Genomic DNA, 13,808 nt, shown 5'->3' on the forward strand with positions numbered 1-13,808 from the left:
CTGATAGAAGTACTGCTACCCTGGCTCCCTGCTCCCCCTCCATCTCCCATTTGCATGTTTTTTCCATCTCTTCACTTTCAGTCTGTATTTGTCTTTAGGTTGAAGTCTCTTGTAGGCAGCAAATATAGATGGGTCTTATTGTCTTATCATTTTTTTTATCCATTCAGTCATCCTTTGTCTTTTGATTGGTACATTTAGTCCATTCACATTTAAAGTAATTATTGATAGGTATGTACTTATTGCTGTTTTATTAATTGTCTTCTCTTCAGGTTGTTTTTGTAGCTCTTCTCTGTTCCTTTATCTCTGTCCTCTTCCCTTGAGGTTGATGGCTTATGTTAGTGTTTTGCTTGCATTCCTTTCTCTTTATTTGTATATATCTATTAAAGGGTGTTTTGTTTGTTTAAGTAGGCTCCAGGCTCAGTGGGGAGACCAATGTGGGGCTTGAATTCACGACCCCAAGACCGAGAACTGCGCTGAGATCAAGAGTTGGATACTTAACAAACTGAGCCACCCACCCACCCCAATTACAGGTTTTTGATTTTGTGGTTTCCATTGGGTTCATATACATCTTATGCATATAGCAGTCTGTGTTAAGTTGGTGGTTAAGTTCTAACACATTTGAAATGCACCAAACTTCTACTCTCCCCTCCATATTCTATGTATGTCACTTTTTATATTTTGTTTTGTGCATCTCTTGACAAATTTTTGTGGGTATAAATGATTTTACTATGTTGATGTTTTAACCTCTATACTGGCTTTGTAAGTGATTAGTCTACCTAGTTTACTCTAGGTTTGCTTTTACCTGTGAAGTTTCTTCTTCATGACTTTCCTCTAGTTATAGCCTTTTCTTTCCACTTAAAGAATCTTCTTTAATGTTTAAGGCTGGCTCACTGGTGATGAATGCCTTTAGCTTTTGTTAGTTTGGGGAAATCTTTCTCTTTCCTGGATGTAGAGTGTTGGTTATTGGGTTTTTTCCTTTCAGTGCTTTGAATATATCACCCCACTCCCTTCTGGCCTGCCAAGTTTCTGCTTAAAAATCAGGGGCACCTGGGTGGCTCAGTGGGTTAAGCCGCTGCCTTCGGCTCAGGTCATGGTCTCAGGGTCCTGGGATCAAGCCCCACATCAGGCTCTCTGCTCAGCAGGGAGCCTGCTTCCCTCTCTCTCTGCCTGCCTCTCTGCCTACCTGTGATCTCTCTCTGTCGGATAAATAAATAAAATCTTTAAAAAAAAAAAATCAACTGATAGCTTTGTGGGGTTTCCTTGTATGTAACTGTTTTCTCTTGTTGCTTTAAAAAATCTCTATCACTGTTTTTTGCCATTTTAACTATTATGGATGGGTCTTGGGGTGGACCTCCTTGGGCTGATTTTTGTGCTGCCTTGATCTGAATGTCTCTTTCCTTCCCTGGACAAGTTTTCAGTAATTATTTCTTCAAATAAATTTTCTGCCCCCTCGTTTCTCTTTTCCTTCTAGGATCCCTATAATGTGAATGTTATTACACTTGATGGTGTCACTGAGTTCCCTTAACCTCTTATTTACTTTTTTTTTTTCATGTTCAGCTTAGTTGCTTTCCTTAGTGTTTTCCAGATCCTGGACCTATTTTTCTGCATCACTTAATCTGCTTTATTTTTTTATTTCACTTACTGAATTCTTCACCTGTTTTTTCATATATTCTATTTCTTTGTGAAGTTCTGAGTTCATATATTCTTCTCAAGTCCAGTGAATATCTTTATGACCATTACTTTAATTAGCCATGTGTTTATCTCCATTTCATTTAGCTCTTCCATGATTTTTGTCTTGTTCTTTCATTTGGGACATATTCCTATATCTCATTTTGTCTAATTCTGTTATTTATTTCTTTTTTTTTTTTTTTTAAGATTTTATTTATTTGAGAGAGAGTGCAAGAGAGAACATGAAGGGGGGAGAAGGTCAGAGAGAGGCAGACTCCCAATGGAGCTGGGAGTCCGATGCAGGACTTGACTTGATCCCAAGACTCCAGGATCGTGACCTGAGCTGAAGGCAGTCGCTTAACCAACTGAGCCACCCAGGTGCCCCTGTTTATTTCTATGTATTAAGCAGGTCAATCACATCTCCTGGTCTTAAAAGTAGTGGCCTTTTATAGAAGAGGTTGTGTGGCGCCACAGTCTCTGCTGGTCACCAGAAGTAGGTGCTCCAGGGGTCTCCCCCATGTGGGCTGCATGTGCCCTACCGCGTGTGACTGAGCCATGGTTGCGTTCAGCCTAGCCAGCTGCAATGAACTGCTTTGTCTCTGGGTACACTGGGCAGGATTTGATCTCTTTGCTGTTGAGAAGCCTGTTTGAGGCCACTTTGGGCTCCTTGGTGGATGGGGCTGGCAGTCAGACTTGCTGTCTGCAACTAGCCTGTTACAATCTGGGGCGGGGCTTGCTCCCTGCCTGGCTTACTGAAAAGGCTCCAGTTGGTAGCCAGAGCTGGCCATCAGACTCACTGTCTGCAATTACTGTGCCACAGTTCAAGCAGCCATTTCTTGTGGAGGTATCACTGAAAGCAGCCAGAGGTGGGGACTGGAAAGGCTGATTCTTGGTGGAATACAATTTTTGTCTTCCTGGTAAACAGGGTTAGATCTGGGAGAGCTGCAGGACATTGTTAAGTGTATTGATTAGCTATTGTGAATAGCTACATACAATCCACCTCAGAATTCCATGGCATACAATAATTAGCATTTATTATCATGCTGACAGGCTTATAGACCAGTCAGGTCTCCTATGGAAGGTTGGTGTGGGCTCTGCTCTGTTTTCTCTTACTCTTCTGTGACCTCTGGGCCAACCAGGGCATGTTCTTATGGTGGTGGCAGAGGTGAAAGGAGGGTGAACATACATGAGTCTGGGTTCAGAACGAGTACGCTGTCACCTCCACTCACATTCCATGGGCCAAAGTAAGTTACATGCCCAAGACTAACACCAGTGGGGTTTGGAAAATTCTCTATCTCGAATGGAAGGAATTACTGTGTCACATGGCAAAGTGTATGGATCAAGGGAAGGAGGGAGAATGGGGACAATAACAGAATTGCCACTTTAGTTTTGGTACTTTCTATTGAATCCTGAGAGCAATGGAAAAACATGTCTCTCAAATTGAAACTGAATACGAAGGAAAAACTGGCTCAAGTCTCTTATGATGGTGTGGAAGTCTTTTTGGAAGTTTAGAACCTAAATTCTATAATGACCATGACAGTGATAGCCTGTTTCACTTCCTGTGTTCAATAAATACTGGCTGATTGAATGGTGAAAGGATACACATGTAGCTACAAGTCTACATATAGACATAAAGGGGTGAAAAAGTTGAATGTATCTACCTATACAGAAAAGGACTAAGAGAGTATAACAAAAATAACCAAACTGGAGTCAAGATACGGATTCTCATCCTTACTCTGCTTGTATTAGCGCTTCTGAAAACTTCTGCAATCATTTCTCATTGCACCTCAATTTCTTCATCTGTGGAATGGGGTGATTGAATCAGATGATCTCTGAAGGACTTCCAATTTGTCTCCTAAGCTTTTGGAATTTCCTAAGATTCTAAGTCACCACTTCAGCTGCTGGCAGATCCCATTCTACTGGCTACATACCCACCGTACTTCTGCACCACCAGCTTCCACCTGATGGGCCTTTTAAAAGGCACAGGCTCAGTGCATCTTGCTCAGTAGTGTGGGTAGGAGTCCGAGTCCTGAAGGGCCCTATGAACAAGGAGCCTAAGAAACACTTAAAGCTGCTGTAGCCTGATAGGGAATCATATGACTGGGCTTAGGATTAATGGTTAGGACAGTCCTCTCCTCTCAGGGCCTGCATGTCACTACCTGTCTCCAGGCTTCCTGTTCTAGATGAGTCTGCTACTAGTTTGATTCTTTGGGGTAAATCGTTATCCTCGAAGTTCAGTAATTTTTGTAGGATATGCCTAAGTCTATGCCTTTGTCTTTAACTCCTGCCTAGAATTTAGGGGGCTCTTTTAATCTGCAAACAAGTATTTTTTTCAAACTAGAAATTGTCTGTTATTCCCAAAATGATTTCCTCTCCTCCCAGAATGTCTTTTTGTTCATACATCTGTCTAAGGCTCTCATCTACTCCCTTACTATTTTCATTTCTTTGTCTCTGTTCTGAATTTTGATGATTTCTTCCACTTGATCTTCCAGCCCATGAATGTAGTTCTCAATATTATCATACCATCTTTAAATTTTCCATCACACTTTCAAATTCAAAACTAAAATTATTTAAGTTCTCCCAAAACTTGGGTCTTGTTTTTGTTATTTTGGTCTCTGAAGTGTGATGCTTCCTGTGGCAACTCATTTGCACCAGAAGCCTTGTACTCACGAAGACTCAGAAACATTTTGCTGGGCCCCATTCCAGGTACAGAAAATACTGCAATGAACTTAAAGAGTCAGTCCTGCTCTCTTGGAGCTCGCACCTGTTAAGGGAGCTTTTCTTCGCTTTCCTTCCCTGGTTGCTGATTTCCTCAGGCACTTTTTTTTGTCTACCCTTGCCCCTGTACACCTTGAGAGGTGGGGCAGACCTTCCTAGAGCAGCAAACCTGTGGCTGCTAGGAGGCCTATGGACTTCTAAGGGCTGGCATTACAGTAACTAGGACACTCTCTCAGAAACCTGTTTCTCCCAAGCAAGGAAAATCCAGCTGACCCTCTGGTGTACACACACACATGCACACAGACACACACAGCACTTCTTCCAAGTCCTGAGCCTCCTCACTGTTGTTCCATCTCCCTACCTACCTTAATGCAGACGATACCCAGCACTTACCCTCTTCAGATATCTGGCAGAGCCTGTGGTCATGCTTCCAGGCTTTACCTGAATGAACCCACCAGCCATTTTTTATTCAGTAGAAATGAGTAAATGGGAGCTGAGAGGAAATAACATTAAAGGTGACTTCAGGCTGCCACCTTTACCCTCCAGTGCCTTTTTTCTGACACTTCTGACAGTCCCCATGGGCTTTTCCCAGGGATGACTCCCATCAGCATGACTAAGACTGAACTGGGACCAAGACTCTAGGTCTTTGTTACCACAGGCTGCAGTGATCGAGAGCCTCCAACTACAACTGCCATCCCAGCCCTGCTCAGACAAGACCCTGAACATGCACGAGGCAGCCATTTCAAAATGCTCACCTGAGCTCATACCCTTCATTCCCTTCCCTCCAGATGCTTCCTGAAAAGACCAAAGAAATATACAGAATTGGGGAAAATCTCTATCAGTATTGGAAAAGACAGATCATCCAGAATCTCAGAACTGGTGGGAGAAATCGTGTGTTTGGGACCAGGGAAGAAGGGCTGCTCGGCTGGTTAGGGCACGTGCGTGAAGGTGGGGACTGTGAAGATGGATGTCCCTACCCCCCACCTAGCAGAAACCCAGACCTGGTGATAACAATGTCAATTCTGTGGCTGGGCTTTCTCTTCATTTCTAGTGAAGGCTGACTGCCCTGTCCTCCACAGCTGGGATAATTAAGCAGGATCCTGGGCAAACCTTCACTAGAACCTTAGATGTCTTGACACTGCTTTCTTTTTAAGTAAATGAAAGAGCAGCCTGTCTACTTGTCATCTGAGTCAGGCAAGAGGAAGCCATGATGGGTGCAGCACAGGTCCACAGCTGCTGCCTCAGTAGGGAAATGAGTCAGGGCGCCTCACCCTTGGGTGAAATGAAAACCAGATACTGGCTTCAGGGTTATAGCTACCATTATCTTCCCCACTTCCTCCCTCTGGAAACCTGGACCATCACTTCTACATAGAAAAGGAAAATAGCTAATATTTAAATATTATTTGGGCATCACATAAGATACAGAATAGAGGACATGTGAAATATTGTCCTGGTTTGAGCCTTCTAAGATCTTAAAATTTTTGTGTCACAGCAATTAATCAAAAAAGTCTGACATACAGATGGAGGGAAATGCTCAAGTATAAAAGACCCCAACACACAGAGAGAACTGTGATCGCCTAACCAGCATCAGTCTCAATAAAAAAAAAAGCTTGAACATGAGTTTGTTATAGTAACAATGCAGTGATTATTCATCATTCGGTATTTCCTAAAGACTGTGAGATATTCAGAAGTCATCCCAACACAGAACCCATGAAAGAATCCAACCCATTAAGTGTTGCTTGTTATTTCAAGCCAGTGCATCTCAGGAGACCATGTATCTTCAAGGTCTTCACAACAATGTATCTGACACTCTCAAATACCAAGTCTACTCAAATAAGCTTCCCAAGCAGCTTTTCGGTACAACTCAGTTGCTTCCAGACGATTGGATGCTGATGTTATGCCCCGGCCTACAATGATGATATCAGAACCTCGTTTACCAATAACTTCTTGGGGGCTGTTGTACTGTTGGCCAAGATTATCCCCTGCAAAAACACAAAAGTCAATGTTTAACATGATACAAAAAAAAAAAAAAAAAGAATGAACGAACGAACCACCCCCCCCCCAAAAAACAAAACACAAAACCAAGAAACCAATCAAATCAGTTTCCTGAAAAAGAATCTAACCAGCTTTAAATAAAAATGTGCCGTAGTGCTCTCCATGCCCCTCCTGGACAGCAATTGATTAAAAGCAGTTGAAGGGACTCCTTAGGCCAGAGATCCCATGGCAGAGGAAGATGCTAACCAGCTCCTCCTCAATGCTGAATTTTAGTGCATTTATACCGTTAACAGTATCAAAAACTAGTAAATCTCTTATGTTGCCAACAAAGGTTCATTACCAAAAACCAGTAAAAATTGGCCTTAAAATCAAAGACAATGATACTATTACACATCTCAGAATCACTGTTAACAGTGTTGGAAAATTCCTCAAACCTCTAATTGGATCACACCAAAATGAGTCTTCCTGTCACAATCTCATCAAGTGCTCAGACTATATGCTATAAACCCTAATCCTTAATTTTGACCTTTTACTTCCTTTACTCTATCACATTTGTTTGAACTTAAATAACTTACTCTATTTTTTTAACCAAAGTATAACCGACATACAATATCCTATTATTCAGTGTATGTCATAATGATTTGATATTTTTACACATTAGGAACTAATCTCTAAATCATTATTATCAGTCATGACACACCGTTACTACCATATTGACTATATTCCCTATGCTGTATATTACATCCCCAGGGCTTGCTTATTTTGTAACTAGAAGTGTCTCTCTTAATCCCCTTCACCTGTTTCACCCATTCCCCAACTGTTCCGCCAACTAGTAAACAACACTTTGTTTCCTATGAGTTGGTTTCTGGTTTATTTGGTTGGTTTTTTCTAGATTCTAGTGTAAGTGAAACCATAAGCTATTGGTCTTTGACTTATTTTACTTGGCATAATACCCTCTAGGTTGGTTCATCCACGTTGTCAAAAATGACAAGATTTCACTTTTTTTTTTTTTTAAATGTCTGAGTAACATGCATTGTATAACCTATACCACATCTTTCTCCATCTATTAATGGATACTTGGGCTGCTTCCATTATTTTGGCTATTATAAATAATGCTGCAATGAACATATGGGTGCATATCCTTTTCAAATTGGTGGTTTTGTTTTCTTCTAATAAAATACCCAGAACTGGAACTGCTGATTGTATGACAGTGTTATTTTTCATTTTTTGAGAGACCAGTACTGTTTTCCACAGTGACTATACCAATTTACTTTCCTACCCAACACTGGTGGACTAGGGTTCCCTCTTCACACCTTGTTCTCCGATGATCATTCATGTTGAGTGTCTTCCTGTGTACCTGTTGACCAGCTGCATGTCTCCTTTGAAAATATGTCTATTGATGTCATTTTTTATCAGGGTTTTCTTTTTTTTTAAATTAAATATGTAAGTTCTTTATATATTCTGGATATTACCTTTTTATCCTTATTTGATGTATTATTTGCAAATTCCTTCCCCATTCAATGGGTGCCTTTTCCTTTATCTGATGGTTTCCTTCGCTGTGCAAAAACTTTTTAGTTGGATGTAATCTCAGTATTTTAGTTTTTGTTGCCCTTGCTTACGGAGACTGATCCAAAAAAATATTGCTAAAACTAATATAAAAGAGCTTGCTGCCTATGTTTTCTTCTAGGAGTTTACAACTTCAGGTCTCACATTCACGCTTGAATACATTTTGAATTTATTTTTGCATAAGATGTAAGACACTTCTGACATCTTTTTTTTTTTTTTTAAGATTTTATTTATTTATTTGTCAGAGAGAGTGAGCACAGGCAGACAGAGAGGCAGGCAGAGGCAGAGGGAGAAGCAGGCTCCCTGCTGAGCAAGGAGCCTGATGTGGGACTCGATCCCAGGACCCTGGGATCATGACCTGAGCCGAAGGCAGCCGCTTAACCAACTGAGCCACCCAGGCGTCCCGACACTTCTGACATCTTATTTCTTCTGTGTGTAGCTGTCCAGTTTCCCCAACACCATTTACTAAAGACTGACTGTCTTTTCCCCATTGTACATCCTGTCTCCTTTGTCATAGATTAACTGACCATACAGGATTGTTTCTCTTTGGTCTCTCCATTCCATTCCATTGATCTATGTGTCTGTTTCCATGCCAATAGTATATCACTTCAATTACTATAATTTTGTAATTATAGTTTGAAATCGGGGAGCACGGTATTTCCAGCTTCATTTCTCTTCCTCAAGACTGCTTTGATTACCTAAGGTAATACAAATTTTAAGGATTCTTCGTATTAGTTCTGTTTAAAAAAGTCATTGTTATTTTAATGGAACTTGCACTGAATCTGTAGACGGCTTTGGGTAGTATGGACATTTTAATAATTCTTTCAATCCATGAACACAGAACACTTTTCTATGTATTTGCATCATCTTCAACTTTTCATCAAGATCTTAACAGTTTTCAAAGTACAGGTCTTTTACTTCCGTGGTTAAATTTATTCCTAAGTATTTTATTCCTTTGGAAGCAATTGTAAATGGGGTTTCTTCTCTCTGTGATAGCTTATTTGTGCATTGAAACAACTGATGTTAATTTTGTAGCCTGAGAACTCCACTGAATTCATTTATTCTAACAGTTTTTTTGGTGGACTCGTGTTTTCTGTAGAGACATACATCATTTTACTGCACTTCGCTTTACTGTGCTTCGCAGATACTCCATTTTTTACAAATAGGTTTGTGGCAACCTTGCATTCAGCAAGTCTCTTGGCCCCATTTTTCCAACGGTCTTTGCTTACTTTGTATCTCTATCACATATAGGTACTTTTCACAGTATTTCAAATGTCTTCATTATTGTTATATTTGTTACAGTAATCTGTTCTGGGGCACAACAAAGTGTGCCCACATAAGATGGTGACCTTAATAAATGTATATGTTCTGTGTGCTCCACCACCAGCCATCTCTCTCCCTCTTCTTGTCCCTCCCTATTCCCTGAGACAAGTAATATTGAAATTAGGCCACTTAATAACCATACAATGCTTGAAGTGTTCAAGTGAAAGGAAGAGTCACATGCCTCTCACTTTGAATCAAAAGCCAGAAATGCCTTAGTGAGAAAGGCATATTAAAAGCCAAAATGGGCTGAAAACTAGTCCTCTTGCAGCAAACAGCAAAGCTGTGAATGTAAAGAAAAAGTTCTTGAAGGAAATTAGAAGTGCTACTCTACTGAACACATGAAAGATAAGCAACGCCACCTTATTGCTGATATGGAGAAAGTTTCAGTGGTCTGGACAGAAGAGCCAATCAGGCACAACACTCTCTTAACCCAAAGCCTAACCCAGAGGGAGTCCCAAACTCTCTTCAATTCTAAGAAGGCTGAAAGAGGTGAGGAAGCTGCAGAAAAGCTGGAAGCTAGCAGAGGCTGGCTCATGAGGTTTAAGGAAAGAAATCTCTGTAACATAAAAGTGTAAAGTAGGGGCACCTGGGTGGCACAGTTGGTTGAATGTCCAACTCTTGGTTTTGGCTCAGATCATGATCTCAGATCCTGAGATCAAGCCCTGCATCAGGTTCTGAGCTCAGTGAGGAGTCTGCTAGAGTTTCTCTTTCCCTCTCCTCCTGCCCCTCTCCAAAGCATGCTCCCTCCCCCATATAAATATATATCTAGAAGATCGAGCTCAGATAGTTAATGGAAGTGGCGACACCAGATTTTCAGTGTAGATTAAATAGCCTTCTATTGAAATAAGATGCCATTTAGGACTCTCACAACTAGAGAGGAGAAATCAGTGCCTGGCTTCAAAGTTTCAAAGGACAGACTGACCCTCTTTTATTGGGTGCTAATGCAGATTGTGACTTTAGGTTGAAGCCAATGCTTGCTTACCATTCCAAATATCCTAGGGTCCTTAAGATTTATGCTAAATCTACTCTGCCTATGCTCTGTAAACGGAATGATAAAGCCTAGATGACAGCACATTTGTCTATAACATGGTTCACTGAATATTTTAAGTCCACTGTAGAGACCTACTGCTCAGAAAGAAAGATTCCAAATATTACTGCTTCCTGACAGTGTATTTGCTTACCCAAGAATTTTGTTGGAGATGTACATGAGATTAATGTCATGCCTGCTAAAACAAAATCCATTCTGCAGCCCATACATAGATCAAGGAGTAATTTTTGAATTTCAAGTCTTATTATTTAAAAAATACATCTCATGTGGCTCAGTCACTTAAGCATCCAACTCTTGATGTCCGTGCAGGTCATGGTCTCATGGGTCCTGAGATCAGGTCCCATAACAGGGTCTGCACTCGCTGGGGAGTCTGCCTTAAGATTCTCACCCTGCTGCTCCCCCCACTCACCCTCTCTCAGGCACGCATGTTCACTCGCTCTCTAAAATAAATAAATATATATTTTTAAGATTTTATTTGACAGACAGGCACAGCAAGAGAGGTAACACAAGCAGGGGGAGTGGAAGAGAAAGAAGCAGGCTGCCCACAGAGCAGGGAACCCAATGCAAGGCTCCATCCCAGGATCGTGGGATCATGACCTGAGCCAAAGGCAGATGCTTAACGACTGAGCCACACAGGTGCCCCAATAAATAAATAAATCTTAAAAAAAAAAAAAAAAGAAAAAAATCTTGTAAAGCTATAGCTGCCAAAGACTGTGATTCCTTTAATGGATCTGGGCAAAGTAAACTGAAAACCTGGAAAGGAGTCACCATTCAAGCTGCCATTAAGAACATTTGTGGTTCACGGAAGAGGTCAAAATATCAGCATTAACAGGAAGAGTTTGGAAGTTGCTCCAGCCCTCGTGGATAACTTTGAGTGGTTCAAGACTTTAGTGGAAGAGTAACTGCAGATGTGGGGGAAATAGTTAGAGAACTAGAATTAGAAGTGAAGCCTGAAAATGTGAATGAACTGCTGCAATCTCATGATAAAACCTGAACAGATGAAGAGTTGGTTCTTATGAATGAGCAAAGAACCAAGAAAATGGCTTCTTGAAATGGAAACTACTCCTGGTCAAGATGCTGGTAAGACTGTTGAAAGGACAACAAAGGATTCAGAATATTATCTAAACTTAGTTGATAAAGCAGGGCTTGAGAGGACTGACTCCCGATTTTGAAAGATTGTTCTACTGTGGTTAAAAATGCTATCAAACAGGGGTGCCTGGGTGGCTGTCAGTTAAACATCTGATTCTTAATCTCAGTTCAGGTCTTGATCTTGGGGTCATGAGTTCAAGCCCTGCACTGGACTCCACATTGGATGTGGGGCCTATTAAAAAAAAACAAAAAAAACTATCCAGCAGCACTGCATGCTATAGAGAATTATTCACGAAAGAGTCCTTGATACAACACACTTCACTGTCTTATTTTTAAAAATCTCCAGAGCTGCCCCAATCTTCAGCAGTCACCACCATGATCAGTCAGCAGCCATCAAAATCGAGGCAGGACCTTCCACCAGCAAAGACATTGTAACTTGCTGAAAGCTCAGATGATGGTTAGAATTTTTTAGCAATCAAGTACTTTTTAAATAAGGTATGTATTTTTGTAATTTTAGATATAAAGTACTGAACACTTACTTAATCCTCTACAGCAGAAACACAACCTTTAAATGCACTGTGAAACCAAAAGGTTTACTTGACTTGCTTTATTGCGGTATTTACTACAGTGGTCTGGTACTGAAGCTGCAGTACCTCTGAGGTGTTTCTACAATTACTGAGTCTGACTTTTTCCTTTCTAATTTGGATGGTTTCTATTTTTCTTGCCAAATGCTGTCAGTTGGACTTCCAAGGCTATGCTGAATATTTTTTAATTGAGGTATAATTAACATGTAACATTAGTTTCAGGTATACGACATAATGATTTGTTTTTGGTATACAGTGCCAACTCACCACAGTAGGTCTAGTTGACAATTATCACCTTGAGTAATTATAAAAAAATCTCTGTGTGTGATGAGCATGTTTAAGACTTACCCTCTTGGCAACTTTCCAAAATGCAATACAGTATTATTAATTATAGTCACCATGCTGTACATTATATCCCTCTTTTTGACACCCTTCACCCATTTTGCCCACTCCCCAACCCCAGGCAACCACTAATCTATTCTCTAGATCTATGAACTTGTTTTGTTTTGTTTTAGATTAGCAGTGAGAGCATATGGTATTTGTCATTCTCTGGCTTATCTCACTTAGCATAATGCCCTCAAGGTCCATCTACGTTGTCACAAATGGCAAGATTTCATTATTTTTTTTATTTTTATTTTTTATACAATATCTTTTTTTAAAAGATTTTATTTATTTGAGAGAGAGAACATGAGCAAGGAGAAGGTGAGAGGGAGAAGCAGACTCCCCGTGGAGTTGGGAGCCCGATGCGGGACTCAATCCCAGGACTCGGGGATCATGACCTGAGCTGAAGGCAGTTGCTTAACCACTGAGCCACCCAGGCGCCCAAGATTTCATTATTTTTATGTCATAATATTCCATTGTGTGTGTATATATATTCTATTCATCCACTGATGGACACTGAGGTTGTTTCCATATCTTGGCTATTATAAATAATCCCGCAATGAATACAGGGGTGTATGTATGATTCTGAGTGTTTTTGTTTTCCTTGGATTAGTACTCAGAAATGAAATTACTGGGTCATACAATTTTAATTTTTTGAGGTAACTCCACACTGTTTTCCATGTTAACTGTACCAATTTACATTTCCAGCAACAGTGCACAAGGCTTCCCTTTTTTCCACAGCTTTCCCAGCACTTCTTGTCTTTTTGATAATAGCCAATCTAACAGGTGTTAGGTGCTATCTCACTATGGTTTTGATTTGTTTTTCCCTGATGATTAGTAACATTTAGTATCTTTTCATGTGCCTGTTGGCCATCTGTATGTCTTCTTTGTAAAATGTCTTTTCAGATCTTCTGCCTATTTTTTAATTGGATTTTTTTCTTCTGGCTACTGAGGCATGAGTTTATTATATATTTTGGGTATTAATACCTTATCAAATATAGGATTAGGACTTCCTCCCATTTAGTAGGCTGCCTTTTAATTTTGTTGATGGTTTCCTTTGCTGTGCAGAATCTTTTTAGTTTGACACAGTTCCACTTTTTAAATTTTGCTTCTGTTGCTTTTAGTTTTGGTCAGATTAAAAAAAAAAAAAATGACTGCCAAAACTGATGTCAAGGAGCTTACCAACTAGGTTTTCTTCTAGTTTTATGGTTTCAAGCCTTACTTTAAGTCCTTAATCTATTTGGTATTAAATTCTCTGTATGGTTTAAGACAGTGACACAGTCTCATTCTTTTGCATGTGACTATCCAGTTTTTCCAACACCATTTTATTGAAAATCATGTCTTCTCCCTACTGTAGAGTCTCAGCTCCTTTGTCATAAATTAATTGACAACATATGCACGGGTTTATTTCTTGGCCCTCTACTCTGTTCCACTGA

At 40.3% G+C, this 13,808-nt stretch overlaps 1 protein-coding gene across 2 annotated transcripts in view; it reads right to left on the reverse strand.

Annotated features, from left to right (window-relative positions):
- Positions 1-5,757: 5,757 nt before the first annotated feature.
- UMPS (uridine monophosphate synthetase) overlaps positions 5,758-13,808 on the reverse strand; it is a 28,838-nt gene continuing 20,787 nt past the window's right edge. For both annotated transcript variants that reach the window (XM_080807634.1, XM_080807633.1), the window contains one exon: positions 5,758-6,368. In XM_080807634.1, the coding sequence (XP_080663760.1) occupies positions 6,199-6,368 (170 nt within the window). In that variant the 3' untranslated portion in view covers positions 5,758-6,198. The remainder of the gene's footprint in view (positions 6,369-13,808) is intronic.

Source organism: Martes martes, assembly GCF_963455335.1.
Source record: "Martes martes genome assembly, chromosome: 1".
Lineage (NCBI taxonomy): Eukaryota > Metazoa > Chordata > Mammalia > Carnivora > Mustelidae > Martes > Martes martes.